At 40.0% G+C, this 23,468-nt stretch overlaps 1 protein-coding gene across 4 annotated transcripts in view; it reads right to left on the reverse strand.

Moving 5' to 3' along the window:
• LOC139478774 (transient receptor potential cation channel subfamily A member 1-like) overlaps positions 1-23,468 on the reverse strand; it is a 65,502-nt gene that overhangs the window by 39,545 nt on the left and 2,489 nt on the right. Inside the window, exon 1 of one of the 4 annotated variants that reach the window (XM_071261393.1) lies at positions 16,442-16,673. The exons of 1 other annotated variant lie outside the window; for it this stretch is intronic. In XM_071261393.1, the coding sequence (XP_071117494.1) occupies positions 16,442-16,498 (57 nt within the window). In that variant the 5' untranslated portion in view covers positions 16,499-16,673. Of the gene's footprint in view, positions 1-7,612; positions 7,653-9,263; positions 9,650-16,441; positions 16,674-23,468 lie in introns of those variants that run through there. 2 more of the 4 variants (XM_071261390.1, XM_071261394.1) reach the window with 2 other exon arrangements.

A 23,468-nucleotide genomic window follows, 5' to 3' on the forward strand; every position in this document is an offset into this window, starting at 1 on the left:
CCCTACTTGTTGAATAACCCCAATCCCGGGTACAATGCAAATGGGCTATATGTGGTCTACAAATATAAATCCGTACAAAGAATGCTACAATAATAGAATCCACATAGAATCGGGTGTTCCACAGAACTTCATTGCCCAAACATTCAATGTTCCAATACAAATACATGCCTGAACAAATGTCCACTCATCATAAAAAAAAAATACTTGTAGAGTAGGCACCATGGTAAGATAAAACCATATGGCACCTACGTTGGCACCCTTGTGGGATAAACACATAAGACACCAACAGAAATTGCTTATTTGGCTGGCACCCTGGTAAGATATATTCATATCACACCTACGTTCGCACCCTTGTTGGATAAACACATAAGACACCAACAGAAATTGCTTCTTTGGCTGGCACCCTGGTAAGATATATTCATATCACACCTACGTTGGCATCCTCATACAATGAACACATAAGACACGAACGGAAATTACTTGCAGGGTTAGCACCCTGAACCGATAAAACCGTTCCAGGTCACCCGATGAGATAAACATGTTATTTGACAAGAAAAGATAATATTCTCTAAGACACTTACTTCCAATGCTGTGATTGTGCCGAGGGACGTTTGACTCCCGAATACTGAGCAATTGTCCGGTATGTCGAGCATCTGACTATCTTCTGTAGCCAGGGTATAGCTGGGCCTCCTCCACTGATCGTAATTCATTGTCAGGGGTGATGGGGAGCTATGGGGTTTGGGGGCGACATCTGACAAACGCTTTTCCAATCCCAACCACCGTCTCCCACTTTTCATTAATTCTGCTGTGAACGGCATAGTGTCTAGATGACTAGCTGCCTAATGCCGAAGTCTTCCTGATATAATTCTGTTACATTGATAATGAGGCAGTTCGTATGTTACATTTATGCAGTCTGAAGCTCTAGAGCTGAGTGGTAGCTCCACGCAACAAAACGATGCCTGGTCAAATGCGAACTTTATCATATAACCCTCCTTTAATAAGTTCCAACTGAAAGCTTCGTAATCCAAATATTTGTAAATATCATCCTCCCTGGTTCCTTCTCTGGCGCACCCTCCGTTTAAACGATTGTCTCACCCAGCAAACAAATTCGTATTGGTCATATTGGTCATGTGATCATACGAATAGCTAAACACATTAACGGATAATCGATAATGAACACCTAACTGCTGTAAACACATAAATGTTCTAGACCATACAGTGATGAAAACTCGTTGTTCAATCACGTATATTGTCACTGTTCACTCACAGGAACGGTACGCAATAACTACAACAAAAGTATTGTTATCTGACGTTTAACAAGTTCTTTGATGTTATAGTCACCGACGTGCAAACACATGTGCTAATGTATCTCTGATACTCTTAGCCCTATTTGTCCATCATGGATGCTAGTGATTATTTCGATTCAGGTGAACTAGATCTGTTAAGTTTGCTTAATGTCAGGGGTGTTTAACGTGAATTTGGGAAGACGTCATATTGTATTGGAGACTGCATATAGATTGTAGAAAACGGAAAATCACAAAGCGAATAAGTCAATAACTTTATTGGGATTCAAGCGTACTGTACACATTGATCGTTTGATTGCTCAGTTCAATCCATTGATTGTGTAAAATATGGAACGGCCCAGTTAAACGCTTATTCGCTATCCTTTTTAGCGCCTACAATCCTTCATTGGCAGAAAAGATACAAACTATACATACTTTTCTGTACGAAAAAGTATGTCAGTCAGGAATGAGTGAGTGAGTTGGGTTTAACGCCGCTTTTAACAGTATTACAGTTATATCGAGACGTGACAGCCGAATATTGAAGGAATGCCCAAAGTGATGCTGGTCTTTGATGTTTACCACTTCTGGGAAGGTATGGCGCTGAAAAACCTAGAAACAAAATCGGTGCGAACCGGGATTCGAACCCACAATCATAGGTTTCTGGCGTGCCAAAAGGAACGCAACTCTGCACAACAAATCGCGGCGCCTTAGAAGACTGGCTACCCGTGCCCCCCACCCCCAACCCAATCCCCCCACCCCCAACCCAATCCCCCCAACCCAATCCCCCCACCCCCAGTCAAGAATGAAGAATTACAGCTGATTATTGTCACAGACTTCTCTGTGCGTAACTGTCGCCATTGTTTGAAATATAATGAGTCTTGAATATTTCATTGGAAGGATAGGCTGTTTAAGACATAATTGGCGCCTAACCCTTAGCATGTCCACATGCATGTAAAAGGTAAAGTACGTACAACCCCGAGGTTTTAGCGGTAGCGAGTTGAGAATCATTGGCGAAATGCCATGTCGTGTATCCTGGCAGAGGGGAATATTTTCAAAACAATTATTAAGATAAAATCTCTGAGATATTGTATTATCTCCTGTTATGAGATGCAATAACGAGCTTGGACAATGGGAGGACGTCACGGGAGATTTATAACATATTGTGGTGATGGCACAATATTATAATTGACAATAACATACGGCAGCTGGTGAGGAAACACAACTTGAGATATCTGATAAATGAATATGCACAGCTTTTACCATTGAGGTTCATTTAGAACCATCGACCAGTTTCTTATCTGTTAAACAGTCACCATTGTGGACAACTGGACGTCAACAGTTGGTACAGTTCGGGGTGCCACTCGTGTTTCACAACATGCTGATTATTTCGTCTTTGCGTGAACAATCTAGAATCAGGTGTTCTACACTTCACATTTTAACTCTGACTCTCCAGACAAGCAGCGCGTGGCGCTCATCAACCATCGTGTACCACAAGAGTCCCAATTGAATCCCCAAAACATTAGCTTAACTTGTTTCTCGGGTCCAGGGCCCACTTGCACAGAGCGATCTTAGCGCTAAGATGATCGTAACTCCCATACTTTAACATAGGCTTACGATAGTCTTAGCGCTAAGATCGCTTTGTGCAAGTAGGCCCTGGATTCTCCCGAAATATTATCCCTGATTTGTCAGCACCATATCCGTGCGCTAGGGTTTCACAAAAATGTTAAACGTCTAGCTTGAGGTTTTGACAAACCGTGATGTGACACTGAAATACCGTGAAACTGATCTCACCTCACACTCTTTTTGGGTTTTTCCATGGGTCATTCCAGGGTTTCGTTTTAAGGTCTTCCCAGTGGTTCTCTGATCCTAGTAGTTCTAACACCGGATGTCGGTCGGGTCAGATAAATAATCTTTGTTTTTCGCCAGATATTAAACAGCGCATTCAAAAAATGCTTTCGTGAATTGGCGGGGTGGTAGTTGAAGTATTATTTTGTAACGCTACAATTCGGTTTGATGTCCTATATGATTACAATATAAGCCTGTAATCTGGTGCATGTACGTGTATACGTATCCTGTCGATATAACTTGTCCGTTAAATAACCGGTGTATATCCATATTATGTTCAGAATGATCAGTTCGGTGTGGAAAATGTGGCAGTGTGGCATCACGATGTACATGTATAATGTGTACAACTCTCAAGCGAAAACAACTGTATCTTGATTAAAGTTATATGTGATACATGTTGTTATTACACTCTGGTGAAAAATCGAACATTTCGCAATCCCCCCATTTATATTCCGAGTTGGATAAGCCATTGAACTTGTTTTGTGATTCAGTTATCATCACCTCCCTTTTAAACATTTGATTTCCATCAATGTTAATTGTGCTGGAGACGTTGTACACATAGGTAACCGAGTCACTGATACAGGTGATAACAATCACCAACAACAAGTACACTGTGGTTTTGAGTTTATATAAGGTATATACCATGTACATCGGCAATATGTGGGTGTGGGGATGCTCGAAAATTGCTGATATGATATTCCGCAGATTGATGGAAAACTGAGCGAATATTGGTACACGAATTCAAATTTTAAATGCATTGCCACTTTTGATTTAAATGTGGGAACAGTTCAAAACAACAGCCTTCTTATGATAATTCCAATATTCTCACTATTACGTTGTATAATGTAAGTGAGATCCTGAAGAGTAGATAGCGTACATAGTAATTTCAATTTTGTTGACGATTTTTTAATTTGTTCACGAACACAAGAACATGATGTCAGTAATCGCAGTTCATTGTAACTCTGTATATGCGGATTGACTAATACCTTCAGTGAAATCTCTTCTTCTTATAATTAGGTCAGTTTACTCTTGACTACACAATGTCACTCACCTAAGAGAAAGTTGTATTAAATTACATAGTCGGCCTAATTTACAGGTGAGTCGACAATACCTGGCTCTCGTTCAATTACAATCTGCCACACCACGCACGAACAAACAGTTATGCAGGTGTTGCTGAGGGCAAATACCCAGCCTGTATATACATTTTTGTAGATACATGTGTTACCTATGTTCGTTAGTTGTGGATATATTAGGCACAAATACACAAACAAGTTTATGAAATATGAATTGGTGCCTTGATATACAACAAGAACGAATCTTGTTTTTTCTTCGCGTTCCTGATGTGTATCATCGTTTAATGGTTCCTTCTGTTACATGTATGTTTGGAGCCGATATCAAAGGTGCAGCCCAGCAGACACAGACAGTGTTGTCCGTTTCGCGTGAACTACCACCCCATTTCCCCACCCTGTCAGCAAAAGTTATGTAGTCGCTACACAAATAACTTTGATGAGGTGTAAGTGTGGAAGAAGTTTGAATTACGTCCGTCACTAGCCACAGAAATCTTTAAAGTATAGTAACATTCTCCAAGATCACTGCCGTTCAAATAACCTGGTAATGTACGGCTGTCAATCTGTCTTCTACAGCTAACATACAATCCTCCCTGTCACAACTGTGGTTTAACTGTCTTTTTCAAAATATGTATTTTAAAAACTTCGTAAACAAACTGACGTATGTCTAATACAGTCCTCTTATTTGATAAAATCTGTAAGTAAGATAACTGGAAGATCAACTTGATATTGCATTCCTTATATCAGCTTAAGGTCCTGTTTGTGAACATGTAAACTAGACATAAGATTTAATGACTAATGAAATCAATTTTAAGACCGTACAGACAATAAAACCAAATAGAATATGTCTTGGCATCATCTGTTGTGTATTAGATGATGGTTATGATCTGAAATGGTATAACGCTAGATCAGATAGGAGAAACATTGTGTTAGGCAACATAAACATGCATCAAAGGGAATTGAGAAAATTGTGGAAACTAATTTAAACAGATTTTGATTTAAAAATATTGTACTAAACAACTTGGCTGTGCATGAGCGGTTCCCATGGATAAAATATTGCATAGACATCTCAAACTTGTTTAAATGTTTTGAGAGTTTTACACTGACGAATAGCAAGTGTACGAGGTTATCCAGTGATTGACATCATGAGCATCGATCCACGCAATTGGGATACGATGACATGTATCAACCAAGTCAGCGAGCCTGACCATCCGATCCCGTTAGTCGCCTTTTATGTAAGCATGGGTTGCTGAAGACCTAATCTACGTGCGGGCGTGCGTGCGTGCGTGCGTGCGTGCGTGCGTGCGTGCGTGTGTGTGTGTGTGTGTGTGTGTGTGTGTGTGAAATTTTTAACTGAAGAATAATAAATCTAAAATACCAACTCAATACATATATTTGAAACATTTGTTACATTGAATTACATGTGTCACTCTGTTAAACCTCGGTGCTAAATGTCTATATCAGATTAAATTCATCAGCCCTAAGTACATTGACAGGTATGTTAAAGTGCCCATTATTGTAATCAGTATTCAAATGTGATGTCCCGGTATTTATACAACTATATTACTGCACTTAATCCATGGCGGACATAATGGCCCCACTGTCTGATGTCAGATTTACTTAACCAGTATAATTTAAGCGCCATACATGGAAACCCATCCCACTAATGGCGTGCAGTTGCCACACATTATTCATTCTATGCATCATATCAGTCGTTTTATTTTTCATTACTCTGTTTTATTTAGAAACATTGGTCGGAAATCGAAATAGAATAATGACACAATTGCGTAACAGTATTTTATAAGTGGTCACAAAATAGTATACACAACTATGGTAAGTGGGGTAAAATAAATACACCACTTGATTTAAACTGTATATTTAAACATAACATTCCGTTGTGACAGCAGCCGTAACTTGAATAACATACATACCAGTATTCTCTTGTACCCTAATTCTGTAACGGGCCGAAGTTGTGTTTGCGACACAATTAATTTTTCTTTTAGTGAAATATATGAAAAGACTGGGATGTACAAATGACTGCCCTCGTAGTTTTTATACCTCATTTGTGATATTTATGAACCCCGAGGGGTAAGTGAACGACCGTTTACAGTCTCTTTGGATGTAACGTCACCACTAACGATTTCACAGCTATTTCATCATTTAGGAGGGCAGTTGACATAGATACAGAAAGGGAATCAGTGAATTGTCAGTGCCATAACCAGCCGTGTGTGTGTGTGTGTGTGTGTGTGTGTGTGTGTGTGTGTGTGTGTGTGTGTGTGTGTGTGTGTGCTGGGAGGAGGGGGGGGGGGGGGTGTTATAGAAAACAGTTTTATTTGAATCATGAAAATACAAGTTGGGGACAAGTGATATTTGTACAAATATTTGCCCCCCTGTCAAAAACAGTTGACTACAGCCTTGGTTGTTCACAGCACATGCTTCCGACAATGAATAAAGATATAATCAAAATGAAATCGACAAAACTCTTTCCATTTTCGCAAGAAACCTCTCCCAAAGCAACGTCGAATGTATGATTCCGACTATATCATGAGGATGTGTTTATGAATCACTATCAAATAATGATGACACCAGGTGTTCGCGAAAGGGTGAGCGTATCCTGCCCCACCGGTGGCACCCGTCACAAACACATGCAAAGGCAACAGTGTTTGAATATGAAAAATATGAGAGTATTTAAAATGGCAAACATGTACCCAGTTTTTTTTATTAATTAAAGATGTTTTGTTTTTACCTCTACGACAGAACGAGTGTAGATAGCATTGTATTGGATCATGTTCACGGATGCGTCCTGTTTGCAATATATCTGCTGGAGATGAATTATATCATTTCGTATTGATCCGTAAACATTATATTGAATTACGTAAAGCTTATTAACCATAATTGCAATTTTCAACTATTTTAAATGCAAAAGTTTGTCGTGTACAGCCCATGATGCTTCATGGAAACGTCTGTAATATTATGTATATCATGCATACACAAGGAGACTTGACGGCGTACAATCTATGTAAATTGTTTCACATCGCATTTTTGACATTGCATATCCTGTATATGGCCAAAAGGCTTCCACACAAATAAACTATTTTGACTCTAGATTGTTTGATAGGCATTACTTAGAAGTTGACGGATGACAAAGTAGACACAATTTATGGATAACAACTTCTTTAATACTGTAAAGGCGACGTTTCGGTATAGATCCTTATACCGTTGTCAAGCAAGACTGTCTATACCGAAACGTATCTTTTTAAAGTATTAAAGAAGTTGTTATCCATAAAATTGTGTGTTATCCATAAAATTGTGTCTACCTTATGTTGACTTTGCGATTTTTTGACAATGATTCTTTTTCTGAACTCTTAACCTGATTAAAAAATATCAGGAATAGAAAATATGAAATAAAGACACTACCTTTTGAGCCCATTCATCCATAAACACTGAACCCTGTTTATCGAACACCTTACGTCTCTGGGCTGGCCGTCTCTTCATAGCTGTTTAGCCGGGTGGTGTGAATGAGGTTTAACATACTTGTAATGTTACATATATGGGCTTGTTTCATTTAATAATAGCGTTGTGTATGGGGATTTGAAATGAGTCTGTTAACGCCAGAGGGGTGGCGATTTCGTTATCACACGGGTGTTGTGAAATTCTATTTATAGATTCCCGGAATTATATAGCTCCCGTGTCATGAAATTGTGCTTGTCATCATGCAGCTAGAGGCTTCGCGGGGAACACGAAGTTAGGTGGGGCGTCGGTGGAAGTAAATACCAGGGCATTGTCAACTGTAGATACAATTTCACGTTCATGTTATGGGATTTAATGAGATTAAAGCTTGGAGTGTGTGAACGAGGCTTAAATAAATGTCGGGGTGGGGATGCAAGAGATGATGAAGCAGGGGAACTGTCACACTGGACCGTCTTCGGGGCAGGGGCGGTGAGGCTGACCGAGGTGTGGGGCTTAGCTAACCGATCCTCGTGACTGACGGCGGAGATATGGATACATGTGTACTAGTCTGAATTGGGTTACCTAAACGACAGTTGGACACTGGTTGGCTAGAGTGTGGGTATGTTTCGAAACGAAGGCTGTGAGTTGAAGGGCGTCTTCTTAATTGGGGGTCAGAGCGACCAGGGAAGAGGTGAGTGCGTTCACCCATCGCGATATACCTCCTTCTTAACAATAACCAACAGTACTTTAGTTCCTTTCAAGAAGGCATGACTGTTCTAGATGTGCCATGAGGAAAGGCAGTGATACCTTCTTATAAAGGTTCACCTGTATGTAAGTCCGATCAAGCGTGAAACATATAGGTATTCAATTGCTCGAGGTCAATACAGATGTTTTGGATAGCGACTCATGCTTCACACATGAATGGCTAACATACACCGTTACAAGACACCCTGCATGTAGATAGCAGTGTATTTCATGGTGTGGTTTGTTATTTAGTCAGTACCCGAATGAAGAGATAGAGGAATGCTCCTTTCCCGAACGACGGTTGAATGTTACTGACTTCACAAAAGGAAGGGGGGTTGGGTGAAAAATGGGGAGGTGGGGGGTTAGAGGGGATATTGTGTAATGAAGATACAGAGGAATGTTCAATTCCTTTACTATACATAGGGGTGATGGAAAAGGGGGCGGTGGAGAGAGAGAGAGAGAGAGAGAGAGAGAGAGAGAGAGAGAGAGAGAGAGAGAGAGAGAGAGAGAGAGAGAGAGAGAGAGAGGGATGCGTGTGTAGGATAGTGGGAGTGATTACACAACCGGTAGACGCTATCTGTCATGTTTGTATGCCACAACATTATAAACAGAAAGATGTGTCGCCAGTTTATTCAGTAAGGGTATGCAGCGTGAAATAGGTAACTTTAGACATGACCCTTTAGTCATGCTTGAACAAACAGCCTGCAGCCTTCATTGACAAATGAAATGTATTTCCAGGTCGTATCAGCTCGACTTGGGCATACTTCGGCTATGTTTACACACACCAGTCAATGTCAACGAAAAATGGCTCCTACGTCAACACATTTCCCGACAGTAGGCTTAACATTGCATCAATACTTATAGTTTACTCTACCTTAATCATCCGGAACGGGCTCTCATCAACAAGGCAGAAGTCTTTCTCGATGGTAGTGTTCTGGGGAGTGTTTCGGATACGGGACAAGGGTATCTTCCCGACCCACGTTCTATCTTTACCTCTGTCTTTCGTGGGGACGCTAAAATACGAAATGCTGTTACGTTGACTAGATTGTGACTTGTTTATGCTGCTTCCGAGCGACTTTCGGCGAAGTGATTTGAGCATGTTGCTTCCGCACAGCTCGTTGAATGATTGATACACTAACAGTGATTAAGCTGTACTGACACCGCAGAGTGTTAACTACGGCGGTATATGCCCCCGACTAGAACATTCGCTCCCGTTGTGTGGCTCAGTGACGACACTTCCCGGAGGACAACTGCACAAACGGTGTGTACTCCTTGTAATTGTCACAGTAGTTAGAGCAGCGTGGAGAATGTTCTACAACTATTCATGTGCTGTTCCTGCTCAGCACTCAGCCTATTAAGCCGCGGCGATCAATCGGAAGTATTTGTTTAGCAATCGTCTACCTGACACACAAATCAGTGAGCCCTGATAAAGACTCCGGGGAGTTCAGAATAATATCGTTCCGTCATAAATCACCATGGGTTTAGTTACCCATATTGCTTGAGATTTTCAACGCAGACTGGAAGAGATGACACGGTTTAGAGTGTCAGGCTACCGGGGACGCTCACAAAGTTATCAACAGTTCACAAAAATACGATTATCAGAAAATCACTGACATTACGAGGAGCATGTACGCGATCGAACATATCCGGTGACAGAGGAGCACTTTGCTCTGAATCTATTTCCATAGGAATATAAAGTATTAGTATGCATGTAGTAGAACATTGGAGAAATATCTGGATCAATATGTAAAAAGCAAATGTTATGTTATTGAACTTGGGTACGAAAATGGCGAACCCATTTGATCCCACTTAATTAATTAAGGTGAAAATCCTATTATACAAACAACGGAGACATATTGTAAACAGTCAATTATACGGACATATAGACTTGTCATCGTTTCTCTGTCACGTCTGTGTCGTTCTTCTTCTTTCAAACAAAGACGGCATATGCTTTTCCCATCATGACGGACATTAGTTCAGCTATCCAACTTTTAGTGACCACAGTTCACAACGTTTGAGGTACAATCGAGCATGCACTTTTTACCACTTTGTTAAAAAGTTGTTTGATCACGGTAACAGCATTCAAGGCTTTAGTATAGTTTTCAACCCTTTTGTAGCAGACATGTAGAGAATATTCCAAATCTGACACATCTCTATTTTGACTTGTACAATATGTTCCAGTGTTTTTTTGGATGAACAATTGACTTTGTATGTGTTTGTGACGGGTGCAGCTGTTGGGCAGGCTATACTAACCTTCTCGGGAACACATGGTATCATCATTACTAGTATTTGATAGTGATTCATAAACACATGCCTATGATATAGTTGGAATCTTACGATAGACCCTGCTTTTGTTAGCGGAGAATTCGTAAGAATATGAAAATTGTTTGTCGCTTGTATACTCTTCGAAATGTAGGCGATACTCGACAATAACTTGAAATTTCCAAAATTATAAGAGTTAGTGTCGAGCAATAGTTGTATGACAATAATGAACGCGTTGGGAACACGCTACAACCGGTAGTGAAGTATGACAGTACATGATATGACCGTCAGCGACCGCGAAGGACGATAGGGGTAAGATAGGAGTTGTCAGAGTTGTCGTTTTTAGATCAGTTGTGCATAATACCGCCACAATTTTTCAAACATTCATTCACTCGACGAAGCATACTGTGTATGAGTCTCCCAATGGCGATTTGAGGTAGTCTGTCCGAATCTTCTTTCAGCGCTTGGGCAAATTCGCCAACGTGGTCGACGGCCAGCGATGTTGACCCACAAGACGCCCTATCATATCCTAGACGTGTCCAGTGGGGGAAGGTGTGGGTTCATTGCTGACCATGGCATCCCATGGCTGCTGTGCGGCTGGAGGTGAGCATTGACGACTCGTGCACGGCGAGCACGGGCATTGTCGTCCTGAAAGACGAAACGTCGCCCCACACGCCGTGCAAACGGGACAACAAAGGGTGTCATTATTTTGTCAAGATAGTACTACCCAGTGATCCTTCCTTGCACAGTATGAAGTGGGTTCTTTCAGACATAGTGATACCACCCAATACCATAAACGATCCACCGCCAAATCTATCATGAAGTCATCTGACATTTGCTTGACGTTCACTTCGACGTCGCCGGACAAGACGACGCCTATCAAGGAGGTGCAAAGTGATTCTGGACATGACACGTGACCAGCGACGATTATCACAGTTTCGACGTTGTGTCCACCATTGACCTCTGTTGGCAATATGACGATTTGTAAGGGGCAGAACATAGCGTGGCCGTCGAGCATGGAGTTGAGGAGATTACATGCATTTCTAATCGTCTGACCCCGTAACTCCTACTCCAGTAGCCTGAGGAAAGTTTGTTGCAATTTGATTTGCCGTTTGAGCTCGATTTCGTAGAGCCTGGTTTCGGATCAACCCATCCTGTACTCTTGTCGTTGACCTGGGTAGCCCTGAACGGGGTTGAGCGTCAACAATTTGTTTTGTTTTTGGTTCCATAGCCATGCTAATCACAATGCACTCTGAATTCTGCCAGTTTCAAACATGTCCATAGCCCGTAGGTGCACAGCGCGTTGCTGACGCCGCATCGACGGTTCAAATACAAACAATGAATAAAATCAAGTACATCACAACACTATGATAAGCAGAATCAATAAGAGTGATAGAAATAATGGTCCATACAGAATAATCGACCGTCCTTGAAAGTGTCAAAATACGGAATGATACCATACCCACGTTTGTGGTTCTACTGCGTGAGGCACGTACACACTATCGGATGTATATTGGTGTTAAGTTTTACAGACCTAACCGTTCTGGTCGTAAACAATTATCAAGCGTAGTATCGTTATTTAAAGCCCACTATCAGTGACACCTGACAGAGGAGAGTGTTGTGCTGTGCACACACAGATTGCGTGACTAACACCCTAGTGTAGCTGTGATGAAGGGTATTGCAACTACGGTGTGAAACATTTCCCGAAGCCTGTCGATTGTACAAGTCACCACGCGGGGGCATGACTGGCGATACGTGATGCCATAATGTGGACGATGACTTGTCATTATTATAATCTACGTGGATTATATATTATCGATTCATTGCCTGCTTTTAATAGAAGGATTATTGAAGGTCTCACGACTATTTTGTTACGCGCTCTGACCCAAGGAGTAACGACATCATGTAAACACTTAATGTAGGTGTGATGTTGATGCCAATTCTATATTGCATCACTTTCTATTGAATATGGGAAGGGTGTTGTCGCTTTTATTGCAATGACTATGCAGGTTAGGGCTGGTGTCCTTAATATCTTGTTTCTGAATGTAACTGTCTGTCTGTGTATCTGACTCTGTAGTCTGGGCTGTTGTCTTTAAAACCTTAATACTGTCTGTCTGTCTGTCTGTCTGTCTGTGTCTATGAGCACGTATGTTGTTGTTGCTCTTAAGTGTAGATGTTTAGGAGGTCGCCTTCTGCCTTAGCAATTTCGGCTGACCTGTCCCTCTTTGACCTCGAGTACGTATTTTGAGGCTGGTGTCATCAATAACTCAAAACTAAATATATCCATCTGACTATATATCTGTCTATCAGTGTTACCGTCTGTCTGTCAGTCTGTGTCTATGACTGTGTATTTGTGTCTATGCCTGTGTCTTTAATTCATTAATATTGAATAGAAATGTCTGTCAGTGTCTGTGTATGTTTATCACTATTACCGTGTCTGTCTGTCTGTCTCCGTTTATATATTGGTCAGTGTCTGTTGGTGTGCATGTTGGTGTCTGTCTGTCCGTTTCTGTCTGACTGTTTCTATATCTGCCTGTCTTCCTGTAATAATATCTCTTCTGAACAATTCAAACACACACCAACGTGTATATAAAATATTTAATTTTCTTACTGTTTATCCAAATTGCAACATCTTTCGTGTCGCACCATTCTTAAGCGTGAGATACCGAATATAGATTACTAATTTTGCAGATGAATTTGATTTTAATTTAATCAGTTCAGTTACGATATCACAAATACACATCCGGAGAAAAGGTATTGTTAGTTAAGTTCTCAAGGTTGCTTGAAGCATTTACAAACACAAACATACTGATGAAGAACTGCAGGAACACATATGTAATATGTCATTAGAACGAACACGTGTATCAAGAACACAGTCACAGACACAGTGTTAGAGACAGGTGTACCTGCCAATTTGAATCTGGTTCTTATATGTTTACAATAACAAATCCGTTGTCTTATTCCTTGTATTCATTTCCTCCTTGACAACTCCTGGTAGTAAGTGAGTGAGTATAGTCTCTTTAGTCTTTTTTTAGTAATATTCCAACAATATCAGAAATAGGCCTCACCCATTGTACCTATGTAGGGAATCGAACCAGAGTCATCGGCAGGACGAGAGAACGCTTAACCACTAGGGTACAGTCACCCCGCCCCAGCCCTTGTGTAAAGTTTTACAGATATAAACGTTCTTGCATAGAATGTTTGTCGTCAACACTGATGTTTGTTCTAATACTTGTTATTAACATTTACATTTCATGATACCCTACGTTTTTCAAGAGTATATTTACTTATTCAAAGTCGTGGAAACATGCTGTCGACATTTCATCTTACCTCTCCTATGCATGATCATGCATACCCCTCAGACAAACAAGCACATCAAACATATCACTATCAAACGTAATGCATATTGTGATCCTCGAAGGCTTTATGTAGATGCTCACATGAAAGAAAAATGGCAGCTATCAAGAGACCTAAGTTGGTCTTCTGGTCGTAAACAATTAACTAGCCTTGTATCATTATTTAAAGCCCACTTTCAGTGTCACCTGACAGAGGAGAGTGTTGCGCTGTGCACACACAGATTGCGTGGCTAACACCCTAGTGTAGCTGTGATGAAGGGTATTGCAACTACGGTGTGAAACATTTCCCGAAGCCTGTCGATTGTACAAGTCACCACGCGGGGGCGTGACTGGCAATACGTGATGCCATAATGTTGACGATGACTTGTCATTATTGAAATCTACGTGGATTATGTCATATTTTCGTTTCATTGCCTGCTTTTAATAGAAGGATTATTGAAGGTCTCACGACGATTTTGTTACGCGCTCTGACCCAAGGAGTAGCGACATCATGTAAACATATAATGTAGGTGTTATGTTTGATGTTAATTTAACATCAGGTTCGGTTCCGATATCACAAATGCACATCCGGATAAAAAGTATTGTTAATTACAGTTCTAAAGGTTGTTGGAAGACTTCACACACACAAAATAATGACGAAGAACTACAGGAACACATATGTAACATATCATTAGAACGTACACGTGTCACACGAACAAGGACTCAAACACAGTGTTAGAGACACGTGTATCACAGCCCTGCCAAATTGAATCTGGTTCTTATATGTTTACTATAAAGTATCCGTCGTCTTATTCCTACTTCTTCCTTGATAATTCTCGGTTGTAAGTGAGTTAATATAATTTCACGCCGCCGTTAGCAATATTCCAGCAATATCAGAGCGGGGGACACCAGAAATAGGCCTCACACATTGTACCTATGTAGGGAATCGAACCCGGGCCCTCGGCATGACGAGAGAACCCTTTAACCACTAGGGTACCAATCGGTAGTAAAGTTATGTTTTCATTGACTTTTCACGAACTTTTCACGCACTGAAAATACAATTAACGATAATGTTTACGCCATATTGTAATAGCCTAGTAAGGATAAGAGACAGTTTTATTAAAAGAGGTAAGAAAACTGCGTAAAACGTTATCACCTAAATATATATCCAATATAACATCTGTCCAGATTCATTGTACATTTGAACACATTATTACATTACACTTTTAGGGCATGTTACCATCTTTATCTGCAATGAATAATATATATATATATAGTCCTGTAACACCGTTGGTGGTTTTGAAGAGAAATAAAACTAAAAACTGAAACTCCAACTCTGCCGTGGGGGTGAAAGAAACAACATCGATTTAAACACGCGTGTGTAAGCTACGTTTTCCGAACTAAATAACGAAAACCACAAAAATATTTCCAAACTTCGAGACAAGTTTTGCGACGTTGATATAATTATTGTTGAACTAGGCATGTTATCCTGATACTGTGTTCATTTTACGCTACTTACAAAGAGCACCATACAACGTTTGATCAAGGTTACGACATTCAAGGCCTCAGTAAAGCTTTCAAAAGGATTTAGATGGTAAACACGTGGAGGACATTTTAAAATTTGACGCATCTGTGATAAAAAGGTTGACCGATGCAACTCCCTATTTGAACTTGTACTATATGGTCCCGAGTTTTTTCCACTAAAGCGCGCGATTCCAAATTAAAATAAGAGGCAAATTTCAAAACACAGTCGGTATATCTCCTAAGTGAATCATAAGCACATGCTCGTACAATTTAATATTTTTTCGCATCAATTAATTAATTAATTAACAAAGAAGTTCAACATTTTTAACAGTGTATATGTATCGATAGTGCAATTAACTTACATATTACTGAAAAAGTGGAATTCGCCTTTCAAGGCATTATTGCGTTGTTGAAATTGTCATTTGAGCATTAAGGATTGAAACATTGATTGTTTACACCATAGCGAATACGTAGAGACAAGTAGTATCATACTTGATAATATGTAGCAATATCGATGATGAAGAAGATGTTAATGATGTAGATGATGATGATGATGATGATGATTAGTTATGATGGTGATGATGAGGGTGCTGCTGCTGCTGATGAGGATTATAAAATGACAAGTGGAACTGTAAAACAGTAACTGTGATGCTTGGTTATAATAACTGAGTCCGTTATATCAATATTTAATTATTATACGCGAGAGAAGTAATAATCGTTTGTTCGTTGTTTATTTTATCCGGCAGTATTTGCTAAGTTCGCATAAAGATTCTAAATAAATAACAGAAAGTCGTCCAGTAGAACATAACCACTCATCGTCATACTGGCTGTGAAAATACATCGACTTGGAACGACGAGTAACCGCCATGCACTTTGACATACACCGCTGTTTGACATACGTATCTCTTTCACATTCACCACTGTAACCTACCTTCAGCATTCGGAAAGGACTTTCGGTTAGGAGACACACGTCACCGACCACCGTCATCACTGTTCCGCGAGTTGTGTCTTGGGGTGAGAGGCCCGAGGATAAACGAGAGACTGTGTTGTCCTACTCCAGCGTTCCTTGGTCTTTCCCAATCACAAAGTCTCTATTCACTGTACCCCACTGAACCCCGAACGTTCCTATTCACCCTTGCGTGGGTAATGACGGCCTCCGCCCTTTCAGTCCTTGCAACATTGTAACACTGGAATGTCCGCCACAACCACTTTCTCCCTACAGAACACTAAGGAGGTATTCAGTCGGACATACGGGTTGTCCGCCTCTCTGATAGTATCAGTGTCCAACATTACAGACCTGGAATGATCATTGATTCATAGTGCTGTATAATTGAATAAATACACCCCACTCATCAGTTATGGAGCTGCAAACAATATGAAAGTTGTGGGTCTCACTAAACATATTTGCGTTTGACAGGTATGTATGCAGGCGGCTCATTAAACACACTCTGCTAGGCAGTGTCAGTACTTATGATAATTTATTGATCCGCCGCACGTTGACGTTATGGAAGTTCATCATTATTGGTAAATTACGGCGCCATCGAAGCACCCATGGGGATTTCGGGTTACAATTGGTCTTCATGGAACTGGAACCTATGATTGTCTCACGAGGCGACAGAATGGATCGGGGGGTCAGGCTCGGTGGGTTGGTTGATTCACTCATACCCCGACGCCGTTGAATTTTGCTCAGAATATCAATCACTGGTTTGTCCGGCGCAGATTTAATTATAAACAGGCTGCCTTCATATAGCTCGAATAATCTGTCAAACAGCAAACAAACAAATAAACAACGCATGTGTGTCCCAAACGCCATACCTCCCTTACTTTAATTATGAAGGTCTGACTTGGTGAGGATCCGGGTAAGAATTGGTCTTCATCAACCTATGCTTGTCATAAGAGGAGAATAACGGGCTCAGGTGGTCAGATTCGCTGTCTTGGTTGATGTAGATCATCGTGTCTCAATTGCGTGGATCGATGCTCATGATGTCAATCACTGGATTGTCTGATCCAGACACGATTATCAACAGACCGCCGTCATATAGATGGAACATTGCTGTGTGTGACGTTAAACAACAAACAAACACATTTATAAACAAAACGAATGTTTGTTCTCTTATGGAGGGCATTTGTACCATTGGACCATGTTATGTATGGCTACCGATAACATAAATTGTTTGATAGGCATTACTTAGAAGTTGACGGATGACAAGATAGACACAATTTTTATGGATTTTTACAGTATTAAAGAAGTTGTTATCCATAAAAAATGTGTCTATCTTACCGATAACATGTTTTTATCTTCAAGATATATTAGAGTTTGGGTACCATTATGAAAAGAGATGTTATTTGTATTTTCTGGTTTGAGAAACCACTGCTCAGTAAATATATATCTGTGTTACACGTTGTGTAATAGTATTACCTGCTGATGAACTATGTTCGTTGATTCAAAGAGGACTGTGGGTGGCGCACTGTACGCCAAAATCATTTCAATTTGCAGGACACGCCAGATATAAACCGACACCACATACTTCCATGTTCTCGTACAAAGAAACCTTTGTTTTGTTGTTTTGCAATACGCTGAGTTTGTTAAATTATTATAAAGTAGTTTCTGTACTCTTTTAACCAATGTTAAACACGGACATAGCGCCAGAAACACGCGTACGCGGTGCTTGACCATACTATTTGCTGATACAAATTTTTAAAAGAGTAATTTTATATGATTTTTTTTATATTGAATATTATTTTAAAGAGTAATTTATAACATATAGAGGTTATCACGCGAGTGTGTTTGGCTACTGATCCCGCTTGGCTATAGCTAGGCCTAGTGCCCTCGCAAAATTGTTCGAAATTTATATCTCCAAAGTTGCTAAAACTTATAAAATGCCTTAGCTACGTCACAGTTAGACACTGATTTTCAGTATATTAGACTGTTCTTTTGATAATGATAACAATTATCCCTGTAGTTTATCCAGATTCGGGATGGTTAATTCTGACTCGATCGCCGGATGACGAGGGCGACGCCATGTTTGTTTATAAACAGCGAAAGTAGTTCCTACTTGACCTTTGATATTTGTATCTCTATCCGCATATGACCCCAACGGATATCGTTTTTATTCGTTGGCTTTATCCTGCCGAGAAACCTACCCATTGTATGATAAAGAATAATATTTAATAAGAAATAATTCTTCATTTTTCGAAAGAAAGGTTTGCTCACTTACAACACGGATAAAACGATTTATTGATAAGATCAGTTGTGTAGAATTGGATACGACACAGATGCATTGCGTTATAACCTGTTATAAAGTGTTCTTGCAAATAGATGATGGGTAGACACATAACTATTCCTATTAGAAAAAAAACCAAGAATTCATAGTGTTATCGCAACAGCCGAATGAGATTCCAGCAGAGCATAAAGTTGCTGATGCTTAACAAGTTATTAATACATAGTGGTGATGGTCAGGCTTCATTAAACAGTGCCGTCCCAGTGTTTTTAGTATTCTTACGTCTCTGAATGATTTAACCATTTAAGATTGGAATTGTCCTGTTCCCAAGGCAATTATCGGCAAATCTATAAACGTCGAGTTGATACAGTACATCTACGACATTTACGTTATTGTAGCTCAATAAGACAAACTGACACAGCTTCTGGTTTACTGAGAATATTGCAGGAATATACAAACATGTCAATAACCCAATTACCTAGTGTTCGTGTAGAAAGGTTAAGTGCAAAGTAACTATAATGCACGAAATATGATAGTATATATTCCTTTAATTCAAATGTCACGGCAACACTTTGGAGTGGATTGATAATAACGTTGCCTAAGATTCTATTGATTTATACTCATTAGACAAGATAAGTAAAAATGAATGTTGCTCCCACTGCTCTATTACAGATTATCAAGGTGTATTGTAAAGAGCGAGTATTGGGCAGAAAAAAAACGGTTACTGATAGAAGGAGCAAAGATCGATGCAGGCGGGTTATGATGACATGAAATCAGTAAGATCACGTGGCCTGATATCGTCCATTGCTGCTGCCTGTACGAGTGTCCTTTATAAGAAAAGACAGAGCAGGGAAAGAACAAGGTAAAAAACGTTACCACTTTGTGAAAGCCGTGAGTAAGGATTAGTTGTTTAGAAACTAAGTAATACTATATTATTATAATGGCTAATCTGGCATTCGAAAACAGGATCAAGGAAAGTTAGCAATCATCTCGACGATGCCTTATGCAACCTGTGCCCCTATGTAAGACATTGATCCCTTGCATTATATGTAAACTGACAGACAAAAGAATGTATACACTTGAAAACTGGATTTTACCAACGTTACTAGGCTGAAAACAGTCACCGAAACACTGCAAACTTGAGGGGTCGAAAAACACAGCTATGATACCCGTATCAAATACATCATCATCCAATTCTCGTATGATTCATTTCCAGCCACCATCAGACATGGGTGTATACTTCCTTTTGCCCGGCATTTTGCAATAATGACTATAAAAGGGATCTCACTTACTCACTAACGAATACTGAACATTCTGAAAGAAGGCATGACAGATATTCTAACCAGGGAGGTGTATCAGAAAGATGAGAAGGTAGGAGAGCCACGAGGTAAAACAGATCTCGGTTTGTAGGAAGAACAAGACTAGATCGTCAAGTTGCTCTCGAGTAAGTACCAGACGTTACCTACACCACAGCTGTCATGAGCATATATATATTAGGCAGTAACCGGCACCTATAAGATCAAGTACCAAGAACAATACTTCGACAAGCAGTTCTGTGGTTCTTGTCTTAGACCACCTGTACATCACCATCATAAACTATAACACGTCAACGCCAGAGATTATCCACCGAAACAGATTCCATTGTGCATATGTAGCAGGGCGTGGAGTCATCCCACAGATGACATCCTTACCTTGTCAGCTTGCTGACGGGGTTAACGTCTTTGGTCATGTGGACAAGGCGTCCGACCTCTGATCAGAGGGTCCGTGGTTCGAATCCAATCACGGGACTCGAAAATTTTATGGCCGTTACATTGGCGCCCAACGTGGGGCTGAGCACGTTCATATTAAATATGAGCAAAATAAGCCTCAGTACCCTACTATGCGGCCCGGGACGTGCATTCTGTTGACGGGGGAGTATGTAGCAGGGCGTGGAGACATCCTTACCTTGTCAGCTTGCTGACGGGGTTAACGTCTTTGATCATGTGGACAAGGCGTCCGACCTCTGACCAGAAGGTCCGTGGTTCGAATCTCATCACAGGACTCGGATTTGTTTTGGCCGCAACACATAGATGGCAATAGCGGGAAAAAGTATATAAATGGATCTCTGAAAGTCAGTGACAACACCAGATGTTCGCGATAGGGGTAAGCATATCCTACCCTACCGGAAACACCAGCCACTCACACAAATTGCATAAAAATGTAAGTGTTTGTGGTCTGACGCCGCACATTACTGACTCATTCCACCGACATAACCTGTGGTGTCATCACTGATTTTCAGTGGTCCATTCCTATGATTTCCTATGTCCTTTACGCCAAATTATAATCTGTTTCGGCGGATAATCTAGACTGGTTATTCACTTGCATTGACAATTGATATTGTACCACGAGTTCTTGATACTGCGAAAACTGTCCATGCGTTAACGTAGACGTAACGCTAAGATGACTTTGTGCAAGTGGACGCTGTCTGGTGTGACGTTGTTAGGCGTATTGTTCTCTGACGCATCTGGCAATTATTTAGCGTGGACGTCAGCTTCATTCGAACAATAACAAAATTCATAACGAATATTCTAGCGACCTCCAAGTTTGATCTGAAACGATGAGGTTAGTTTTTTTTATAAAGACATGTTCTCTTCCACAGCGGCGTCCACCCTGATCCCCCATACATGACAAGTTGTCACTGTCGTTCAACGTCGTCAGCAGGTCAAGGTCACAATCTGACTTTGGGAAAGGGAAGATTCGGGGATTGGAAAGTATCACATTCTTTCTCTCAACTCTAGAAACACTTGAAAGTTCGCAGCTTATTCTCACTTACCTCATTAATTTGACACATTGATCCCTTTGTTTACATGCATTCTAAAACTTTACAAAAGTAATTGATCACTACATGCTTTTAGGATATAACGATTTATCGTTTTCCTTGTGTTGTCTTTGTAATTTGAAATGTGTAATTTATAACTTAAACATTGATTCTCGAGTCCGAGTACACATTTTCTTCCATGGATTTGTCTCATCTTGAGACCCTGAAATATATCTACACATCTGCAGCATTTTATAAACGATTTTGTTCTTTCTATATATATTTACTTACAGGAGAATTAATACCACATGGGATCTTCCGTGATCTATTGAGTACAGAATAGTTGAACAAATTGAATAATGGTTTACAGTTCAGCTGTTTTCAGCTGCTTAATGCCCAGATCATTATTTCGATTGCTGCTGACGTCGCCCGCCGACTCTGCAGATATTGTCCGGCCGCTTCATTTACTGGTACAACGTACAGTGACCCCACTTTTATAGGACAGAAGTTATATCCAGGATTATAATGCAGTATAATACATACGTGTACACGTATACGTATACATTGCTAACAGTAACTTGTCTTCTGTTATCGGCCTAGCATGCCCGCAGAAAAACCGAGTTACATTATATAAGTTATGAAACTCCAGATTTACTGTGTGACTTTCTCACTTAACCCGGGTACATGACACTTAAAATGACGTCTCATAAACGAGTTCTTTTGGCATGTAGAGTTTTTAAACTGGTACTTGCTGTTAGAAATGTTAAACGGATATTTGCAAGTAAAGCTATTAAATGGTTATCCATGGTCACTGTTAGCGCTATTAAACAGGTGTCCATCTTCTTGAAGTCAGAGCTTTTGGACCTCAAGTTTTTGGGGTTTCGGCGACAGTTTTTTACAGGCAAGTAACGTTTTGATAACGTTCGTAATTTTCAAAGATCCAATTTTCAAGTGTATACCTTCTTTTGCCCGGCAGTTTAATGTAATGTTATTCCGGGTAGAGTTAATAAATGATTTTTTTTTTGCTATTTAATGGGTATTCAATTCAATCGTAAAACAATTAAACGGATATTTGTACTTGCACATGGCACATCAGTGAATTCCTAGCATGTAACTGATATACAACTGAGTCCACGGCAAGACAGTGGTTGCACCTGAACTTTCATCATTATGAACGGCAACCTAATAAAACTATACAGCTTGAAAATAGCCTTGCACAGTCAAATGTTTTGTTCGATTTGATAGAAATGTATTGTTAAAGTGGAAATATTGCTCTTTCGTTACTTCATTCCCTCAATAGCGTCATCGGGAAAAAAACATCCATGACGTGATAAATCTAGCAAAGGAGTGGTCAGTTAATTAATTTGCAAGTACATGCGTGACATTATTTGAGTTGCACAAAAGGGTTTATGCTTTCAATGAGTTGGTAAAATATGTCCAGAAGAAAGGAACAAATGCTGAAAATATGCGTAAATGAGTGTTTAGTTCATTTGTTCAAAATACTTTTAATTAAAAGACTTGTAAAATTGACTTTAAACAGTACATAGAACAAATTATATATACTATTCAAAAGAAGTTAAAGAACAAGGGACTGGAGTTAATCTGTCATGGCTAAAGAATCACGTCATATTTGTGAAAAATAGTTTACTGTATGTTTGATGCAAACCTTCTGTGTGTGATATTCACGCACGCCCAGTACATTATGCTTTTCATTAAAAAACTAATATATTATATATACTGATTAAAGCGCCTTAAACCAAACTCCCTCGGTGAAAAAAGTCAAGCTTCTTCTGCATAACAAGTGACATAGATTCAGAACCACCAGGACGTAGTTTCAAAAGCGAGCGCAATTCGTCTCGGTGACAACGGAATATCTGAAATATACTACTCAAAAGAAGTTGAAGAGTACTCGATTCTTTTATATGACTATAGTTAATCTG

This window comes from Haliotis cracherodii, unplaced genomic scaffold (assembly GCF_022045235.1).
Source record: "Haliotis cracherodii isolate W230 unplaced genomic scaffold, xgHalCrac1.p SCAF_4, whole genome shotgun sequence".
NCBI lineage: Eukaryota > Metazoa > Mollusca > Gastropoda > Lepetellida > Haliotidae > Haliotis > Haliotis cracherodii.